Consider the following 22,637-nt stretch of genomic DNA (forward strand, 5'->3'; position numbering starts at 1 on the left):
TACTTAACAAAAGAAAGGTAAGATACATAAGAAAAAGTTCATTTGTACTTTTTTTTCAGTTTCCACATATAAGTGATATCATATACTTGTCTTATCTATGAAACAGAAAGACAGATGCAGAAAATAAACTTATGGTTACAAAGGGGTAAAGGGAGAGAAATTGGAATATTGGTATTAATGTATACACATTACTATACATAAATATAAAATAGATAACTAATAAGGGCCTACTGTATAACACAGGGAATTCTACTCAATACTCTGTAATGACCAATATGGAGGGAAAAATCTAAAAAAGAGGGGATATATGTATATGTATAACAGATCCATTTTGCTGTACATCTGAAACTAACACAACACTATAAATCAACTTTATTCCAATAAAAATTTTTTTTTAAAGAACTAGGTAAAAAGAAAATGATGCTTCCTTCCTGTGTTCATTTTGGGCTTCCCTGATGGCTCAGTGGTAAAGAATCTGCCTGCAATGCAGGAGACCTGGGTTTGATCCCTGGTTTGGGAAGATCCCTGGGAGGAGGGCATGACAGCCCACTCCAGTATTCTTGCCTGGAGAATCTCCGTGGACAGAGGAGTGGTGGGCTACAGTCCTTGGGGTCAAAAAGAGTCAGACACAACTGAGTGGCTAAGCACAACAAGGTTCATATTACCTGATGGTGAACAGAGATTTTTATGGGTTGCATCAAATGCACTTAATTGCAGGTTGCATCAGAGAAAGTTCTTTCTACACACCAATTCGTGTGATGGAATGGGAGGAGCCAGATGGTATTGGGACATTCTGGATGATGTTTCTATTCTACTTCATGTTCTTTCGTTCCTATCAACCAAGCTTATTTATATGCTTTGGAATTTGGAGAAGAAATTATAGCTGGCAAACATGTGAAAGAGTTTTTAAACCTAGAGGTTCTTCTGATTTTAGCATCATTTGTTATATTACCAGGAAGAGATAAATGCAGATGTTGGACCATGCCAAAAATCTTGTCAAAAAAATGGATTGTTTCATACAGAAACGAGATGTGGCTTCTGATCCTGGTGGCGCATTTGTTCCAGAGGAATGTGAATTCAGGACATATGCCAACTATCACTGTGGACCCAGAAGCATTCATGAATATTGTAAGTTGGGATTTTCCATATTTTGGGGGAAAGGAAGTACCTTACATGCTTATTGCTTACAACTGTGTATTATCTGCACTATATATCATATTTATATGTGGTGGTGATTTTTGCTAGTAGAGCATAGTTGTAAATTAACATATTGTCCTGAAAAGAACATTAAGCTGGGTGTGAGTGGATATGGGTTCACCTCAAACAGTTTCAGTAAATTCAAGCAAATAATTAAATCCCTTTGAGCTTCAAACGCAGTTTAACTTTCTCTTGAATTCTTAGGTTCATCCTATGAACAGTTAAATCATTGCAGTGTCTTGGGTCAAGCTCAGAGCTATGATTATTTCTATATCATCTGTGCTAATTATATTCCTCTTCTTTTTCCAATATTAAAAAGATGTTAGACCTCCTTTCTTACTCTCAGGACAGCCCTTTTTAGTAACAGTTTGTGCCATTCTAATCTATTTAATTCTAGTTTGAACTGGTAACTCTTTAACTGGCAGTAAAAGGACCCTTATGAATGCTAAAGAGGTCTTCCTGTCAGTAAAATTCATGAATGATGTGACCTCTCTAGGCATCCCCAGAATATTTTTTTGGCTTTTGCTCACATTCTTAGCTGAATTTTAATAACATTCATGGTATAGTAATGCTTATCCCACAGCAGACATTGTGATGAAAGCTGAAAAGATATTATTTCATCTTCACTGTCCTATGCTATAGATATGACCATCCTCATTTTTCCAATCCAAGAACTGAGATGAAGAAGTTAAGCAACTCAAATCAGGCCATATCCTTGGTAGGTGGTAGAACTAGAATTCAAATCCAGACCTGCCCGAACACACAACTCATAATTGTAACCACTCTGCAACAAATCCTCCCAGGGAAGAAGAGGCTGCCTCCCGCTGAGTAAGGTGATTCTCTTATGGAGCAGTAATGTTCATGCTCCATAGCTTTATCATAGAATTAATATATCTTAATACAGATTTAAGAAGCTTTTTACAGAAACTTCCTTGAATGAATTCTAAAACTCTAAATAGGCTATCAAAATATTCTGAATCTACACACATGCAAATACTGGAAATGGGTTGCCATTTCCTTCTCCAGGGGATCTTCCCCACTGAGGGATCAAACTCTCCTTTCCTACATTGCAGGTGGATTCTTTACCACTGAGCCATCAGGGAAGCCATATAAATTAGTACTCGGAAGCACTTCTATTCTACTTCATTTAATTTATATGGGAGATTATAAGAATTTTCTATCTTACTTTGCCTCTCCATGTACAATTCTCCATGCAGAGTCCAATTTAATGGATTTTAGTCTTAGGGCTCCTGAAGCCCGAGCTTTGTGTAGGTGCTGGGCACACCCAGTGGTTGAGGCCCAGAGAGACTGGCTATATCTACAACTAAAGAGATTCTCTTCACTCAACAACCCAGAAGAATCTGTATGGGAACTTCTAAGGGCCAGAAGGATGTCTCCTAAGGATCTGGCTCAGTGGTAAAGAATATGCCTGCCGCAGGAGACCCAGTAACATGGGTTCAACTCCTGTATTGGAAAGATCCCCTGGAGAAGGAAATGGCTACCCACTCCAGAGTTCTTGCCTGGAAGCTGTCGTGGACAGAGGAGCCTGGCAGGCTACAGTTCTTGGGGTTGTAAATAATCAGACATGACTAAGTGTCTGAGCATATACACACAACTAATTCATATGGATAAAATTTATCCTATATTTTGGTATACAACTTGACTCACTCAAGTATTCTTCCAGCTAGTGTTAATTGAGCACCTGTTAGGCCTCAATACTGGGCTAAGCACCAAAGTTACAGAGAGATCTAAGCATATCAAAGCCCTGAGTTCATGGAGTTAACAGTCCAGCAGAGAAGACAGACACTCAGTTACTAACCACAAGAGCAGTGAAATCAAAAAATAAAATATAAAATAGAGAATTTAAGAACTTTTTCTGAAGAAAGATTTCTTAACCTGAATTCTGAAAGATGAATAGGAGTTACTTGAAGGGGTAGAGGTGATTTTTAATTGCAATAGTAGCTAATGCTCGTTAAGTCCCTACTATGTACCAGTCAATCTTGTTGGTGTCATATGTGAATTATCTTTTTACATTCTTAGCAATAATCCCAGAGAATACAAACTATTGCACATGCATGTGTGGGTGCTCAGTTGTGTTTGACTCTTTGAGATCCCACAGGCCATAGCCTTCCAGGCTCCTCTGTCCATGGGATTGTCCCAGCAAGAAAATGGAGTGGGTTGCCATTTCCTTCACCAGGGGATATCTTCCTGACTCAGGGATCAAATCTGCATCTCCTGCGTCTCCTGCATTGCAGGCAGATTCTTCACCACTGAGGCACCTGGGAAGCCTGAATAAACTATTGATGTACCTAATTTATGAACAAATAAACTGAGCAATAGGGACAGATTAACTAAATTTCCTAAGATCACACAGTTTATGTATTAGTGCAAGTGTCAGGATTTTAAAACTCAAGCGGTGGGACCCCACAGCGTTTCTCTTAACTACTATGCCCTTTTATCCTTTATACTACACTGGCCACTTTGCACCTGGCTTTCTCCTCTCCTGTTCCTTTAAAACCAGCAGCTAATAGGAATAAATCCCTCCTTCTCTAAGTAATGACAATGGGCAGAAACAGGATACTTAGGAGACTTGGCAGCTTTATATTCTACAAACGCATTGGAATTACCTGATTCCTAACCTGAAGTGGGTCAGTGTTGGTCCTTTAATGGACTAGAACCTGGTGGTCCGGAGTCAATGATGAGAAAGTGAAAGAAGGAAAGAGGCTAATATTCCCTGGGTTATGTAGCCAGCTTTCATGCTCCAGGGAATCAGCCAAAAATAGAGAGAGAAAGAAAGACAGACAGACAGACATGGGGACCAAAGCTCTGATGGAGCAAAGGTGTTTTAATCAACATGGTGTGGGCATACATACTGTCTTACAAGGCAGTTATTCTCAGTAAAGATAAAGATTAAAATTCCAGACTTACAAAGCACAAGGCGATCCCTATTAAAGAGAGAAGAAGGCATTTATCACCATAATGAGAAACTAACAAAGGAAATGCCTGGATTCCTCAGCCCTGGGAAAGGCGTGCCTCTCCTCTTAATTCCTGAATATTCAGGAATTAATAAGGGCCAAAGGTATCCTGACAGATCCAAAACAGCACACAGCAAGCCTCCTGTTAAATGCTTCCTGACAATTCCTCCTATCTTATTATATTTGTTAAAAAAAGGAAAAAAAGGTCCTGACCAAATGAGTTTGGTTAGTATTAATCAACCTTATAGAAAGGCGATGATAAACAACAAATACAATTATCAAGACAATCACCAAAGTTACAGTTCCAGACCCGATTCTGTGGGTAATACTTTAAAAAACCATCCTCGTGGGTCTAGCCCAGATAATTTGTTCAGCTAAAGTTTCCAAATTAGTGGAAGAGGGCAGACATTTAGAAAAAGTTTCAAAGATTTTCTTTTGCAGTAACTGTATATTCAGAGAGGCATTATCATGTAAACGAAATTTGATTTATTCCCAGTTGTAGGTACTATGATTGAATTGAACAAGAGTAACACAAATTGGCAATTAATACAAGTTACAGAATGTAAAGTCTTATTAAATTGTAAATTTCCTATGGCCATAACAAAAAGAAGTGGGACACAGGCCTGTATAAAATATGACTGATTATAGCGAAAGAAATAGTTACTATGACCACGACTGGTCTCTGTGAAATGTCTAGTCCAAGTTTCAAGTTCTTCGGTGCTGGCAGCAAATTTCCCGATGTCCCATTGTTTAGGCCCAATTTGTTTATTGAGCACAATTCGAGGAGGGGGGGGGGATGCCATTCCACCGTCAAGCCAGCCAAGAATTCCTTTGTCATGGTAATGTTTCAACATAGTGTTAGTAACCTTTTACAAAATGGTTTTTGTTCTTTCCCTAACTCTTTCCCTAAAGTTTCAGTACTAAACATGGTTCACAGACAGAAAAAGGGCAGCAATGTCTGAAAGTCTTCTTTTGGAGGCAAGACAAAAGCCCAAGTTTGTCGGCCAACGTTTATGCATAATTTTCCTGGGCCCAGGCACAATGGAAGACCTAAAGAAATGTTAATTAGTTTTCCCTCTTCCCCAGGGTGTGAGGGTTCCAGGGAGGGGGCATATGGGTGGAGTCATTGGTTGATACAATCGGTCTTTTCTCCATCCATTTTATGACCTGTAATAAAGGGGGGGTGGGTGAGTAAGTTAGTTAATCCGGCTCCAGCGAGGGTCACACAGGCCAACAGAGCATAGCAATAAGAAGGTTTTCAGGACTCTGAGGCATTCCCTGTTGAGAAATCAGATTTTTAACTTGATTAATAAGGGTTTTTATTTGTCCCCTAGTGGGGAGATCATAGGGTTGATGTCGCCAAGGGAGGCACTTTCTGGAGATCTTTAGAGTCGCCATGGCCCATACCAGAATTTCTTCCTCCTGAGGTTCTTGTTGTTTCATCTCCATTTTGAATGTCGGGGGCCCCCTTGGGTCGAATTTTCTGAGGAAAAAGTTTGTTGGATCCATCTGGGGAAATACAAGCATATCCCTTTCCCTGTAAGATTAATTTCCCAGATTTCTATTGATTATTGAACCCATCTTGGCACCAAATGGGCAGAGGAAGAGAAGTGTCCTTCAATTCCTCAAAATGTCTTTCTGCTCTTGTTAAAATATTTCCCTGTGGTAGGTTTTTAAAATTTAAAACAAATAAAGCTGTATTAACAATAATTATAGTTTTAGAAAATATTTTATGTTGGAATCTAGTAAAGTCTGCTTTAGATAAGGAAGACAGTAGTGTACCTGTGTATTCCCCCTTCTTTAATTTTTTATTTGTAACTTTAGTGTGTGATGTGTTCATTCGACTATGTCTTGTGTCTGTGGATTATAAGGAATACCTGTAATATGCTTAATAGAAAAAGATTGTAAAAACTGTTTAAAGTGTCTAGAAATATAGGCAGGGCTACTGTCTGTTTTAATAGAACTAGGAGTTTATGGTGGAGGTTTCTATATTTTTTAATACAAAAACTGAATATATAGAATCAGAGACTATATTAATGGGGTAAGGATGTAGGCAAATAACTTGAATAAGAGCATATAATTCATTTTGTTGAGCAGAATGGAATTTAGTGTAAAAGACTCTATATTGTTTAAGAGATCAGAATGAAGCTTTGGCATTTTTAGTCCCATCTATATAAAAGAAATGTGAGAAATAATAAATTCAGTGTTTTTGAAGAAATTACACAGCTTACCAGAAGGATAATGAAATGATATTTCTCCAAAATATTTTAGAAAAGCTAACTGGAAATCCGTAGAAGTTCGTAATGTGTTCTCAAATTGAGATTTATATGTAATAAAGTTTTATTAAAGTATAAAGGAGATAGAGAAAGCTTCTGACATAGGCATCAGAAAGGGGCAGAAAGAGTGCCCCCCTGCTAGTCTTTAGCCAGATGTCATATAACTATCAGCAGTCTGCTAATTAGAGAAAAGGAATGTCTCAACACTGAAGACAATAGCACCAGGCCCCTCGCCCACAATATGCATTTTGAGATAACCTTGGCACCAGGTGAGTTGTCCCGGGGCACAAAATGATTGACATGAATCGAAGAAAGGCAGGTTTCCAAGCAAATACAGTTTCATTAACATAGCTTAAGAGAAAATTTGCATGAGTAAAACATACTGGTTTGTCAAGTCGGTTCTGAGTCTTAGGCAGAATCAACTTGAAGAAAGAATCTAGGGCAAATACATAGTTCATTAACATAGCTTAAGACAAACATTTCCATAAGAAAAATGCACTGCTTAACTCAGGGTTTGAGAGTAGTTAACTTTAAGTGAAACCAGGTGTCATTATGGCAACACAGTATTTTAAGAGAAACCTCCTTTTATTTTTATTTTTTTTTCCTTTATTTATTTATTTATTTTTGTGGGTTTTGTCATACATTGATATGAATCAGCCATAGATTTACACGTATTCCCCATCCCGATCCCCCCTCCCACCTCCCTCTCCACCCGATTCCTCTGGGTCTTCCCAGTGCACCAGGCCAGAGCACTTGTCTCATGCATCCCACCTGGGCTCCTTTTAAATTTGTATAGAGAAGGAAAAAAAGAAGAAATATCGCTAGTTTGTTTCCTCCTGCCACTTAAGAGAGATAAAAATGTCTGACACTTGCAGCCTATTTTCTCCATTTGGAGACCTCTGGCCTTCCTGCCTGTTAAGTCAAACTAGATCGGCTGCTTAAAAGACCGAAGGTTTGTGGGGGCAGGGGCCCAAAAAGTCCAGTAGGTATTCTAGAGGGGACTACTTGAGGGTAAAGGAGAAAGTCAGTTAGGGCTGGTATATTGACATCAGCACTGCTGGATGTTGAGGGTTTGAGGGAAAAGATGGAATTTGCCCCTGGTTTTTGTTGAAGGGGACCTGGGGGGTCTCCTGCTTGGAGTTTTCCAGAATAGGTTTCCCTTCAATATCAAATTTGATTTACACTCTTTGGCCCAATGCATTTCTCTACGGCAGTGAGGGCAGATTTTTGGAGGTTTTTTTATTAGCTTTCTTAAGACAGTCCCTTTTTAAGTGGTTTTTATCTCCACATATAAAGCAACCTTCATTTTTTTTTTTTTCCCTTAAGGCAGCAACCATTGTTTCAGCTAGCATTTACATCTTTTGAGTTTCTGATCTTATATGGTGACAAGCCTTCAGATAATCAAAAATAGTCACTGTCTCATGAATTGGAACTATAGCCTTTGACATATTTGATTTGCATTTTCATAAGCAAGTGATTTTTTTAGTTGTCTTTTAGCTTTTTTCTTTCTTTCTTTCTTTCTTTTTTTTTTTTTCAAGTACGGTATGGGAAATAGCAATTTCTAGAGACTTTGGGATTTGTGCCCGCTGGCAGGGGAGGAGCACTTGGAGCAACTGGGGCAAGATTAATAGGAAAATTCTGAAATATCTTATGTTATTCTAACTGGGCCTTTTGTAAGGCTTCATCGTCTAATTCATATTCATGCAATAAGTGTTCTGCCTGTTGCCAAATATCAGGAGGGCTAGAATTACCTTGGAATGGTAGAATCACAGCTTCGGTGAGAGCCCATAAGGGCCAAAAACCTACCAGAATATTTTTTCCTTGTCTGATGGCTCGTTCAACATTCTCTTTGACCTGATGCCAAATTTCTAAATCAAAACTACCTTCATCAGGGAACCAAGGGTTACATTCAACCACTGTCTGAGGGCAAGCCTCTGTTTACTGGCGTGAAACCAAAAATCCCTGAACTTTAAATAAGTGATAAAGTAAAGTAGAAAAGTGAGGGGGCTTTCCATCCGATTGACCCATGTCTTAGTACTTACCAGGCTCACTAGGCCCTCTGGGGTCACTCCGTCCGAATCCACGTGTACCAGAGTCCCTGTTTCTGGGCACCACTTGTTGGTCCTTTAATGGACCAGAACCTGGTGGTCCAGAGTCAACGATGAGAAAGTGAAAGAAGGAAAGAGGCTAATATTCCCTGGGTTATATAGCTGGCTTTCACGCTCCAGGGAATCAGCCAGAAAGAGAAAGAAAGAAAGAAAGACAGACAGACATGGGGACCAAAGCTCTGATGGAGCAAAGGTGTTTTAATCAACATGGTGTGGGCATACATACTGTCTTATAAGGTAGTTATTCTCAGCAAAAATAAAGATTAAAATTCCAGACTTACAAAACACAAGGCGATCCCTATTAAAGAGAGAAGAGGATACTTATCACCATAATGAGAAACTAACAAAGGAAATGCCCGGATTCCTCAGCCCCGGGAAAGGCATGCCTCTCCTCTTAATTCCTGAATATTCAGGAATTAATAAGGGCCAAAGGTATCCTGACAGATCCAAAACAGCACACAGCAAGCCTCCTGTTAAATGCTTCCTGACAGGTCAGGAATATTTAAGTGCCCTGAATGTTTCTGACGTATGCTCAGGTTTTGGAATAAATTATCTTGTCCAGTGGTTCTCAAATGTTAGAGTGCATCAGAATTTCCTAAGAGACTTGTTAAGACCCAAATTGCTGGACCCTATCCTCAGAGTTTCCAATTCAATAGGTGTGAGTGGAAACTGATCATTCTGTGTTTCTACCAAGTGTCCAAACGATGCTATGCTCTTGGCTCAGGGCTACACTTTTAAAACTATCCTTCTAGTTCAATTTCCACATTAAAGATAAAGAAAATGAGAACTGGAGAGGGTTTACATTAAAAAAAAAACAATAACATAATTAGCTAGTGAGAAGCAAGGAATTTCTTGTCTATCTCTTCTGTGCTCAAGAAATCTACTTTTTACTTTATAATCATTGAGAACACAATCATACAGAACCGAACTAAAACAAAAATTTTTTTTTGCTTTTTCCATAGAGTGAAATCATCCAACATAAAGGTTATCCTTGTGAGGAGTATGAAGTCTTAACAGAAGATGGATATATCCTTTCTGTTAACAGGATTCCTCAAGGCCTCGTGCAACTTAAGAAGACAAGTATGATTTCCCCTATATTATCCCAACATGGCAGTCTTCCCTACAGTAAAGAATTCCTTGTGATTTGAGTATGTAGAAAGAAACCTGGGTTTTTGGTAGAGACTGGGCCCATTACTCCAGCCAAAATGTGGCTTCAACTCCTTCTTAATTCTCATCACCACTGCCCCACTCCCAATTATCTCTAATAAACAGTGGGGTATGGTTGGTTTTTGTTTTTGTTTTTGTTTTGGGGGCTGTGCTGAGCATACAAGCTTTCTCTACTTGCAGCACACAGGTTTAGTTGCCCCTCAGAATATGGGATCTTAGTTCCCTGACCAGGAATTGAAACCACATCCACTGCACTGGAAGGGGAATTCTTAACCACTGGACCACCAAGGAGGTCTCTGAACACAGCATTTGCTTTTCAAAAAACACCTTCAAGAAAAGTTTATTTTTTGATCCCTTCTAGTAATTAATTCATTCCCCCAATCCCTCCTATGTAGATATTCTAGAATATCCACCGATAATCTCTTAAATAGATCACTGCAAACCTTGCTCACAAAGAATATAAACTCCCACATAGCATCTGATATCCACCCCTGCACATTATATTCCCCATCCAGATAGTCTTATAAATATCCTGTAAATATTTAAGATGTTCAGATTTTCACTAAAGTCTTTTAAAGAATTGAGGACTATATGTATATTTTAAGATTTTGGTACATGTCTCCATAGCTCTTACAATCCCTTTTTTTTTATGATTTTCAGTCACTGTTGGCTTTTAAGAAATTCACCTTCATTACTAACTAAAGTATATCCATCCTTCAGCTACATTTGGCTCTATTCCTTTTAAAAGGCTAGATCTATGTTTACAGCAGCAACTACATTATCCATCAGGAGTACCACTGTTTCATCAGATATCCATGCAGTTTGCTCTGGCCTCTCTTTCAGGTCTTCTGCCATGTACTTCCCTAACCAGTCTGTTCAAAATAACAAACCCTTGCCAGCTATGGAGATCTGGCCCTTTATCCTGATTACTTTTCCTTATAGCCCTTAACACCATTGATATGATAGATATTTTCTCATTTATTAACTGTCTCTCCCAACCAGGATGTAAACTCAGCAAGAAACTTTATCAGCTTTGTTCAAGGGTATAACCAGTGCCTAAAATAGTGCCAAGCACATGGCAGGTACCAAATATATGTGGAATGAATGAATGAATTTTTTGTAGATAAATGAATAGCCTGGAGATAGAACTTTTTCACTGAGCCCCACAAATCCTAGAGGGAAAGCTAGCCACAGTTCTTCCAAGCAAGCAGGAGACTGTGGCCTTTCATAAGCTTAGAGGGTTATCTGCAGCACCTATTCATCCATGAAGTTTGTTTTCTTAAATACTGTTTATTTAGACTGTCCCCTCATTGCCCAGGCAATTGGAGTTCAAGATGAAAGTGAAAGTGAAAGTCGCTCAGTCATGTCCGACTCTTTGCGATTCCGTGGACTACACAGTTCATGGAATTCTTCAGGCCAGAACACTGGAGTGGGCGGCCGTTTCCTTCTCCAGGGGGTCTTCCCAACCCAGAGATCGAAGCCAGGTCTCCCGCGTTGCAGGCGGATTCTTTACCAACTGAGCTATCGGGTGCAGAATACTCCCCTCTAGTGGCTGATGTTGTTCCTGCAGTTCCCATTAGCCTCTTCAAGGAAGGTATCTCCCAGCAATGATGGAAAAGGATTTCTCACCATCTCTTCAAAAAGAGGGCCGATAAAATTCATACTGCAAACAACTGAAAGATGTCTATAAGTTTGTGACAAAAGTCTTTTTAAAATTTTATTTTCTCAAGTAATCGTTGTTAGCTTCAAATATTTACATCGAGAGGTAAAATAGTCTGGGCCATCTTCAGAAACGATAGATCTTTGAGCAGCCCTTACACACTCACCTGCTAGCTATAATTTAAATGAAAGCCCTTGACTCAAGGGAATATTTGAAATTAAATAAATCATTTGTAAGCCAATTCATTCACTAGGTGAACCATAAGTACAAAGCGTACTGCTAAGGAGGACCAAGCTGGCCCCAACCATGGGAAACGTCCTTAGGGTTCCAAAGAGGAGCACTGATTCTCCTTGATTTGATCACCTCATGTTGAGGTCATCTCCTTGAGGGTTAAGAGGATGAACTCAAGGACCAGCCATAAATGAAAGCCTAAAATAACTCTGAGTTCGTTTATCCTGGCCTTGCAGTAGCAGCCCTCGAGTTCTCTCTCCAGAAGGATAAAATGAGCCAAATGGCATTCATGAAGATTGCCCAGATGCTGAATGAGTTTGCTATAGAAAGGCCTTTGTCTTATATGGAGGCTCTGAGTATGGACTGAGTATGGACTCAGTTCACCGATGTGGACTCAGTTTACTATCTTTTAAGAGGTCAGGCATTTCCATTTTGGCAATATTTAGCAATGATCACTTTGCTAAGGCAGTGTCTGCTGTTTTTCCACAATAAAGTTCATATTCTTCACTCTGGAATTCATAAATAATTTGTGAGGAGATATTTTCAGGATATGTAAATATCCTATATCTCTTCAAACTTTTACCCATTAATTTTAGTATCCGTGGATGAATTTATAACACCATCCAAGTTTCCATATCCCCTGGTGGCTCACACAGTAAAGAGTCTGCCTGCAATGCAGGAAGCCTGGGTTCGATCCCTGGGTCAGGAAGATCCCCTGGAGAAAGGAATGGCGACCCTCTCCAGTATTCTTGCCTGGAGTATTCCATGGACAGATGAGCCTGGCAGCCTACAGTCCATAGAGTCACAAAGGTCAGACATAAATGAATGACACTTTCACACACATGCTGCTACTAAGAGTTTTTTCCTCCCATAATTACTTGTTTATTTTTTGTTGGTGTCAATGTTAACTCATACATTTTTAATTTATTCAATGGTATATAATTTATGTCATCATTATTTATTTTGATGTTAAAACTTTCACATGTTTAACAGTTGAAATTCCTTCAAGTTGGCTTGCCAGTCCTCTTGATATGAAAGACCTATAACAATTAAGCCATTAAGTGTATGATATGTGTGTGTATATATATATATGTGTATGTGTGTGTATAAAGATTATATATTTATAATTACACAAGTGTATGTTATATATTATTAATATAGTACATATATAATATATTAAATATATTTGTGTATATATTCATATATGTGTGTATGTTAATAGTATGTCAATAATTATATATACTGTATAATCCTAATTTTAAATTATATATTAACTTTATTGCTCAGTCACTAAGTCGTGTCTGACTCTTTACAGCCCATAGTGTACATTATTGATATTAAAATATTAATATACACATATATTTATATATAATTTTATAATATAGCATACTTAAATATTATAACATTATTTTCTTATTTATATGTGATAGTTATAATTATATATAATTAAATTAATCATTATACTATACATTCTTCCTGGGGCACTTCCAATATCCTCTGACCCCAGACAAGTCTAATGATAATGGTAACTACACAAAAGCAACAATAGAAAGCAAATGTTATTGATTCTTTCTCTGTGTCAGACATTCTGCCATCTGCTTCTTGTGCACTATTTTACTTAATCATAACAAAAATACTATTTTTTTCATGAGGAAATCATGGCACAGAAAGGTTGAGTAACTGGCCAAGGTAATCAAGTTAGCAAGCAGCTGAATCGAGGTTTGAACACAGGTCTGTCTAACTTTAAGCCTTCAAATACATTAGGGATAAGACAAGTGCAGAACATTACACACTGTTGAAATTCACTTCTCTGTAGGTCCCAGACCTGTGGTGTTACTGCAGCATGGCCTGCTGGGAGATGCCAGCAACTGGATTTCCAACCTGCCCAACAACAGCCTGGGCTTCATTCTGGCAGATGCTGGTTTTGACGTGTGGCTGGGGAACAGCAGAGGAAACACTTGGTCTCGGAAGCACAAGACCCTCTCCATAGACCAAGATGAGTTCTGGGCTTTCAGGTATATGTAAATCTTGAGAGTGGAGATGGACATGGATGTCTTTGGGAGAACTGAGTAAAGAATTAGAGCTCCTGGTATTAGGATAATTTACTTTGGTTGGCCCATCAATATCCCAACACTATGTCCCCCAATTGTCATAGTTGACTAGTGATTCTCTGGGGGCAGTAAATTGAGTTCCTCAAGTAGAAGGTTGTTGTGGCCAGTGGGATAAGAATGATGGTTAGTGTCAGATGATGGAGCCTGGAATGGGAGAAATGTAGGTCCATTTCCTTGTAGATGGATATCCTGGGACTGACTCTTCCCTAAGTGATGACTCCGGCCCCCAGAAGAAGATGAGGACAGGCAGTGTTAAAGATATAAGGGGAATGAATAAGCTTTAGGGGCCATCAACTTGGTTAATAGATCTCTCACACTCTTACAAAAGTTGTTTTTAATGTTTTTATTTGAATGATCTATTGATATTCAACTTGCTCTTTATCCGTTTCACCAGAGAAGGGACCCTGCAGCATCTTTAATACATTTCATATAAAGAATCTGGATGGGAATTCCCTGGCAGTCCAGTTGTTCAGACTTCATGCTTCCACTGAAGGCAGTATGGGTTTAATCCCTGGTGGGGAACTAAGATCCTGCAGGTCGCCTGGCATGGCCAAAAAAAAACAATCTGGTTGGCCCTATGCTATTCTGCTAGGCGAATAACGAGGACACCTCCCTCAGGAGGTGGAGCTTTTGCTCACTAAATGTTGATTAAGACGGTTATTTCTCTATGATAATATCTACAGAAAACAACAATTTGCTAACAGCCCATGATCCCAGAGGCACCCATGCATCATGGGTTTGAAACAAGTCCATCCTGAGTATTATGAGCAGCACAGTAACAAGCTGATGGATGGGACTGACAACTCAAGGGTGTTTGTAAACCCGGGGGGGCTGCTTTTGTTTGTTTGTGGTTATAATTTTTCATATAACTTTGTCTTTTCCCCTTGTAGCTATGATGAGATGGCTAGGTTTGACCTTCCTGCAGTCATAAACTTTATTTTGCAGAAAACAGGCCAAAAAAAGATTTATTATGTTGGCTATTCACAGGGCACCACCATGGGTAAGTTCCAAAAAAATCAGGTTTGTATATTCAGGAGAAATGTGACCGTATATGAGCACAGCCAGGCCAGGCATCACAGACTTCTCTCAGATCTGGCTTCTTCAGGGCCATGAGATTCTGATTTCTCCCTGCCCACCCTCCTGCCCCACAACATGCAAATATCAGCTTAGACAGAGAGTATGCAGGCGCTTTTGAAATAGACATATAGTATTTCAAATATAATGGCCATGCCCTGGCTGTCTATGATAGTATTTTCCTCCCAAAGGCTCGAGAAAGATTGTCCCTTTGCAATCTGGGGTATTAGTCTCTATTTTATAAGTATGGAAACTGAGGCACAGACTGACTTTACCAGTATCCCATTCCTCGTCTATGGGCACTAATAAGAACTGGAATCCAGTTCACTGGACAATTTCTCTACTAGTGTGTGTGAAAGTCGCTCAGTCATGTCAGACTCTTTGCAACCCCATGGACTATACAATCCATGGAATTCTCCAGACCAGAATATTGGCGTGGGTAGCTGTTCCCTTCTCCAGCAGATCTTCCCGACCCAGGAATCGAACCGGGGTCTCCTGCATTGAAGTTGGATTCTTTCCCAGCTGAACTACTGTGTTCCAATTTGGGTTCCAGAAAAGTTAGAGATCCAGAAAATCGCAAAACTCTGTTATCTCAATACCCATTATATTAGAGAACGTGGTTTTTATCAATAAACAAGAAAATGTCTTTCATCCTTGATGTCTCTCACTATAAAGATTTACTAAAAAAAAGATACCTCACAAACATCTGAAAATTAAGTAAGATCCATGAAAGTCTCCTGCATAGTGTCTAACATATAGTTACCTCTCAATACACGTATTTTCTCAAAATCCATAATTGGATTCAATAATTTAATAATTCACTGAGAACCTAGTAATGGGCAGCAAGTATCCAAAACGTCAAAGGAAGCTCAGAGATGTGGTTGCTGCTGTTGTTTTTGCCTGTCGAGGACCTTATAACTTCTCAAAAGAGTTAGAACACACATAATTACTTAGCTACTAAACAACAAAATATTAATGAAACGTCTTGGTAGAAGTAAAATAAGCATTTAATTTGCTCTAGGATATTCAATATCCATGTTGACATATTTCTTTTTTGCAGGCTTTATTGCATTTTCCACCATGCCAGAGCTGGCTCAGAAAATAAAAATGTATTTTGCTTTAGCACCCATAGCTACTATTAAATATGCAAAAAGCCCTGGGACCAAATTTTTGCTGCTGCCAGATATGATGATCAAGGTATGTGACTCCTCAGAAAATTCCTTGTCTATGCACAAGAGTTTTCCAGCCCATTGGCTAGGAGATACACTTTTACATTAGAGACACTTCTTTTCGACTATAATAACTATTTCGTGTTTTTACAGGGATTGTTTGGCAAAAGAGAATTTCTCTACCAGACCCGATTTCTCAGACAGTTTGTTATTTACCTTTGTGGCCAGGTGATTATGGATCAGATTTGTAGCAACTTCATGTTACTCCTGGGAGGATTTAATGCAAACAATATGAACATGGTAAGTGGCAGCCTAGTCAATTCTCAGTGTCCCAGAACAAAGCAAACAGTTGTTATTCCCTCTCCTTGAGAGTGAGCTAATGCCAGGGAAGACAGAGAAGTGATGCTCCAAGAAACTCAGTTTTCTTCAAATCATAGTACTATGCAGAAAATACTTTAACATGGGCTAAGTCAAGTTTAACATAACAACATGACTACACTTTAACTCCATAGATTCAAGATTGAAGAGGTCTGAAAGCAGCTTTACTATAGTGAATTAAATCTGCAAAAATATGTGATTAGAACCATAAGTCAAAAGAAAACTGCTGTGCATCACCCACTTCTTCTTTTTACTCAGACTTTCCGGTTTGTAGTTTAAGTGCTGTGATAGGCTGCCTGGGAGTTTCAGTTTGGCTAAGACATAGCTTCCCAGGGTTTCCCAAGTGGTGTTAGTGGTAAAGAACTTGCCAGACAATGCAGGAGATGTAAGATACACAGGTTTGGTCCAAGGGTTGGGAAGATCCCCTGGAGGAGGGCATGGCAACCTACTCCAGTATTCATGCTTGGAGAATCCCATAAACAGAGGAGCCTGGCAGTTTATGGTCCATAGGATTGCAAAGAGTCAGACACAACTGAAGCAACTTAGCACACACAAGGCGTGGCTACTGTTTGGTGAGTATGACAGTGGGTTCCCCAGGAAGCGTACTCTGAGATGGAGATTCGTGTGCAAAATGATTTGGGTTATGGCCTTGGAATAACACCTAGAAAAGGGAAGGCAACAGGGTTTGGTAGATCAAAAAAGTCCAGCTGAGATGTAGCCTCAGTACGAACCTCAGTTGACCCTCTAGGGATCTGTGAAGATGGGATGACCCTTGAGAATTATCCCAAGTTAGCATGAGAGGGCTGGGTCTTTATAACCCCCACATCAAATAATCATTTAATGCAGACAGCACCAGTCATGGGGAGGCATTGGGCAGTGCAGCTCTCTGCAGAGGGGACAGTTCCCCAAGGACACCAGACAGCGGAAGGCTATCTGTCAACAGCAGGAGGAACATGTTTTTAATTCCTGAAGATTTTTTGCGGTTTTTTTTTAAATCAAAGATATGATGAAGAGCTATCATTTGATAAGCATTTTATTGTATGCCAGGCTATTATTCCCTATAACAACCTTATGAGATGGGTATTATCAATATTCCCACTTTTCAGATTAATAACCTGCCATTTAGTGGATTAAGCTATACTCTCAATTTCTCCTAAAAATTAAACAGCAGAAGTGAGATTTGAATGCAGTCTCAGTTCTTGAGTCTTTATCCTTAATTACTTTAGGAAAGCTTTTTAAAAGATAAAGTCAGATGTCTAATGAGAACTTTTCTCAGATGAAATATATAGGTGCTTGCGATATGTTTAGGGTCATTTTTTAAATTATGTGCATGTGTAGTTTCCTATTTCATGCATAAATGCTGAGACTGATGATGTTACCATTTCTGAGTTTGACACCCTGAAGATTTGATCTTAACAAGGTACAAATCTTGTGAGTTTTTCCATGTATGTCCCACAAACTACTCATGCTTTGTCACAGAGCCGAGCAAATGTCTACGTCGCTCATACTCCTTCAGGAACATCTGTGCAAAATATCCTGCACTGGAGTCAGGTAAGGATGCTGAATTTGTAGTCTTTGTTTAAGGTGTTTGTGCAGTTTATCTGGAAAAGTCAAAGAATGCTCTTCGGAGAGTCCAGGAGTTGTTTCACCTTTATTACAAGATGACACGAGATTCTGTCAACACTATTTCAACTGTGAGTTTGATCTAGAATACTGAAGCTTTTCAGGATGTGGGAGGAAAGGATTGGCCCTAGGACATCTTTAGTAGACTTCTGCAAGTGTGAATTCAGATGGTTCAGGTGAGACATTTTCAGTCTCTAGACACCTCAAAGATGAGACTGGAGATAGGCTTTTCCAGCAGGACAACATAATCAAGTAGAAATAAAAATGCAAATGCAGGTCTAATTCCCCAAAGAGGTTTCCACAGAAGTCCTTTGTGCTGCAGATTTCACCTGCAGGCAAGGAAGGAATGTCCTGATTAACAGTCACAGGAACTAGTTCTAGGCACAGTGGTGAGTTTGTTCGGCATTGGTTCAAGGAACAATGTGACTGCTAATTATTCTTTCACATGTGAAGAAGCAACAAAACTAATATTGCTCATTATAGATGATACTATAGAGTGACCCCAATCGGCTGTGGGAATAAAAATGCACATAGGCCAGAGAGTTAGAACCTCACTAACCTCAGACTCTCACCTATTAAAAATACCCTTGGAGAAGGAATGGCCACCCACTCCAGTATTCTTGCCTGGAGAATTCCATGGAAGAGGAGCCTCGTGGGCTCTAAAGTCCATGGGGCTGCAAAAGAGTCAGACATGACTGAGCGACTAATGTATATACGTATATACTAAAAATACTACTTTGTTTTTAAAAATGGGTGACTTTTTAACTCAACAAAAAGTTGTAATAGTGATGATGACATTAATAAATCATAAATATTGGTCCTGTCCACTTTTCTAATTTAGAACCTAGTCAAATTGTTCTTCAAAGGTCATTGTTATATTTTAGTAGATGTGTGTAAGAGCAAGAGAGAAAGAGATAGAGAGAGAGGAGAGTAGGGGGAGGCATTTTATCATCAAAATCAAAGAAGAATTCTAACCTGGATTAAATGTTGGTCATCTTCTTCCAGAATCACTACATTGCACAACTGTAGGGGCTACTCTCCCACTGTAGGTTTGTACAGGATATCTGCCTACATAGACTACAATGGGGATACACTTTCTGGGGTTGTATAAAATGGTGGTCAAGTATTTCTATAGCACATTTTTCTTCCTGAAGGACCTTATTCTTGTCTTTACACTCTCCTAAAGACTATCCTGAAGTTGAATGGAAAGTAGCTTCAGGCTTTGTTCTCTGCTTCCCTCATAACTGCAGACTTGGCAGCATGTTTTCACCCCTCCTCCCACCTTTATCCCTTAACACATTTGAATGCCATCTAAATTTTCTTTTCCTTTTAGGCTATGAATTCTGGGGAACTCCGGGCATTTGACTGGGGCAGTGAGACCAAAAATCTGGAGAAAGGCAATCAGGTAAGAAAATCAAATACCAACTGCTGAAAATATATCCTTTTGAAATGCATGAGAGAAAAGTTATACTGGCAGTTTATTCTAGAAATGGGAATAAAGTACAAGAAATCAAGTAGAATAGAATACCACTCAGCCATAAAAAAGAATTAAATAATGCCATTTGCAACAATATGGATGGACCCAGAGATTATCATACTAAGTGAAGTATGTCAGAAAAAGAAAGGAAAATACCATATGTTATCCCTTATATGTGGCATCTAAAATATGACACAAATGAACTTATCTACGAAGCAGACTTACAGACAAAGAGAACAACAGACTTGTGGTTGCCAGGGCAGAGGGGTTAGGAGAGGCATTGACTCGAAGTTTGGGATTAGCAAATGCAAACTATTATATATAGGATAGATAAACAACAGTGTCCTACTGTATAGCACAGAGAACTCTATTCAATATCCTGTGAATATAATGGAAAAGAAAATGAAAAAGAATATACATCTGAATCATTTTGTGGTACAGCAGAAATTAACACAACATTGTCAGTCAATTATGTGCATGGCATAAAATAAATTCTTAAAAAAAGAATTCAAGTAAAAAGTAATTAGTTCTGGTTCAACTTCATTTAAGAATGAGAAAGTTCAAAGCTTTGACAAGAGACTTTCAGAGGTTAAAACAAACTGTTATAATGCAGTAGGAGAACTATTCTGATGATGCTGCCTCTGTGAACAAGACACTGGGCCTCTTAGGAGCAAGATTGGGTAGACAGTGAAGGGAAGGGTGTGGTCTGGTGGCTGCTAGAAGGATCTTTCAAGATTTAAAAACAACAATGACAACAGAAAAAAAAATGAAGATGGCAGGAGTGAGGCTGGTTCATGGTACAGTAAAAAGAGTATTAATAACAAGTGAGAATTACTGCATTAGTTGTGCCTCTGCCCTACAAAGTTGTGTAATGATGGCTAGACGGTTTTGATTCTTCAGGCCTCAATCTGTTTCTCTTTAAAATAAAAATTATTGGATGAGGTAAACTTTAAGAGTTCTGCCTGGTTGCACTTTTGATGAATCTGTAATCTGCAAGTGAAAAATATGAAAAAATATTACCCAAGAAAATATGTGTGTAATCGATGCTATGGACTAAAATTTAAAGTAAAAGTCATGGGCATCAAACTTTTCTGAGCATAAAATCTTCTCTGAAGTTTATTGGTTAGCTTGTATATGAATGTAAACAGATATTGACCACACAAACATAAAGCTGGAGGGAGCAGAATACACACATAGGTGAATCTTTGAGAGTCTCACATCATACTTAGCGTCCACTTTTCTACAACAGTCTAAATGTAAGAGTCTAGGAAACTGGAGAGACCGTTGCAATGCCCCCGAAGAGCAAACTCTCAATCACAAGTTTCAGCTATATATTTTTAGATCTTTCTTGTTTCCTAAAGTATATCTTCAGAGAAAGCATACCAGTTCCAAGATAGATTTAATTAATCAATATTTAAGGTCATGAGTTAGAAAGTGAAGCATGCAAAATAGGTGACGGAAAATGTCATGGAAAGAAAAACACACATACCAAAAGGTATTATGACAAAAAGATATCATAGAAGCACATAGCCTTAGAGCCAGTCCTGATATTCAGTTCAATCGTTTCACCTGTTAGATGAGAAAAACATATTATAGGTTCCATAGACTATTCCAACCTTTCACATCTAGTTACTATATAAAAGTGGATCTGACTACAAACGTGAATGAAGACCATACACATATGTCTTATTATAACTCACAGTATCAGATGCTATACCTTCAAATTCTTAAAAGCCACAAAGAGAAATGAAGACTCCCAGGATTGGAGTCCTGGATCCAGGGTGGATTTTCTGAGTGAGAAGTGGGCCTGGACATTTCTGTTGAAAGTTCTTGGTGTTTATTAACATCAAGGGCTCTCAGCCAACCAAACTGATCTGGTATTTCTGTTTGAATAAGAGAAGATCTCAAGAACTAGGAATCCTAGATATCCTTTCTCTGGGCGATGGGTGACTAGAGCAGGGATCTAATTCTTACCACTTCTAGGTTCAAACTCCCTAAGTTTCAGTGCCATTGGCTTCCCCATGTTTCTGGAGACAGAGGACAGAAAACCCCTGTGAACACCCAAGTCCTTCTCAGTAGGTTCCATCCTCTTGCCTTTCTCTGTAGAATCTCTTCAATCTGACCTCATGAAATGTGAAATTATCTTTGAAAAAGACAGGAGTATTATCTTTTAAAGGCAATTTATATATTAAATATTTACTAATAGAAAGGGAAAGAATTGAACATGCAATGCCAATGGTGCTAGGCAATTGAGATGTTTTCCCATTTAACTTGGTAAGTTATTTCAGGCATCATCCACATTTTGCAGATGAAGAAACCGAGGTTAAATGAGGTTAAGCAGGGGCTGGAGTAGAAACTCTTAATGCAGTTTTGTATGGGTCCAGTGCCCATGCCCCTTTCATCACAACACAGAGCACATTGACTGTGTTTATCAGAAAAGTAAATGATGAGTTTGGAAGTCCAAATGTTATACAGTTAAAAACTATTTCTTTTCTCTAGCCAACTCCTATAAGGTACAGAGTTAGAGATATGACAGTCCCTACAGCGATGTGGACTGGGGGTCAGGACTGGCTTTCAAATCCGGATGATGTGAGAACACTGCTCTCTGAGGTGACCACCCTCATCTACCATAAGAACATTCCTGAATGGGCCCACGTGGATTTCATCTGGGGTCTGGATGCGCCTCACCGTATGTACAATGAAATCATACATCTGATGAAACAGGAAGATACCAGCCTTTCCCGGGGAACTATCAATGTAAGCTTGTGAAGCATCTGATACTGACTAGTCTTAGGAAAAAAACCTCATGAATGATGGGGCCATGAGTGAAAGATATCAAAGATTTTCAGCACTGGAAACCCACCATATTAGGAAAAGGGAGGGCCGAGATTAGGGTTAAGATTGTATTCATTCCTTTAGACTTTTTGCATTTGAGGCTAAAACTGACATTTAATTTTTTCAATTAATTGAACTACTCATTGGGTGAATACAGTTTTCATGTACTATTGTGTATTCTTCCATCTTAAAAGGTAGGTTTTAGCTGACAGCCAAAAATTATCTAGTCATTCTTTACGTCATTCAAATAAACTTCCTTAAAACATTTATTGTTGTCTATGAGCCATATTTTTGGAGCAATAAAGTAAAATGATGAATTGGGGTCAGAGGTCTTGAAGCTCCAGATGGTTGCTGAA

At 38.9% G+C, this 22,637-nt stretch overlaps 1 protein-coding gene across 1 annotated transcript; it reads left to right on the plus strand.

Annotated features, from left to right (window-relative positions):
• Positions 1–981: 981 nt before the first annotated feature.
• Positions 982–22,556, plus strand: LIPM (lipase family member M). The gene is made up of 9 exons (XM_061162119.1): positions 982–1,128; positions 9,519–9,636; positions 13,431–13,629; positions 14,616–14,725; positions 15,860–15,996; positions 16,122–16,268; positions 17,826–17,897; positions 19,303–19,374; positions 21,946–22,556. The coding sequence occupies exons 1-9, from the start codon at positions 982–984 to the stop codon at positions 22,213–22,215; spliced, it is 1,272 nt and encodes a 423-aa protein (XP_061018102.1). The 3' UTR covers positions 22,216–22,556.
• The last annotated feature ends 81 nt before the right edge of the window (positions 22,557–22,637 follow it).

Source organism: Dama dama, chromosome 15 (assembly GCF_033118175.1).
Source record: "Dama dama isolate Ldn47 chromosome 15, ASM3311817v1, whole genome shotgun sequence".
Taxonomy (NCBI): Eukaryota; Metazoa; Chordata; class Mammalia; order Artiodactyla; family Cervidae; genus Dama; species Dama dama.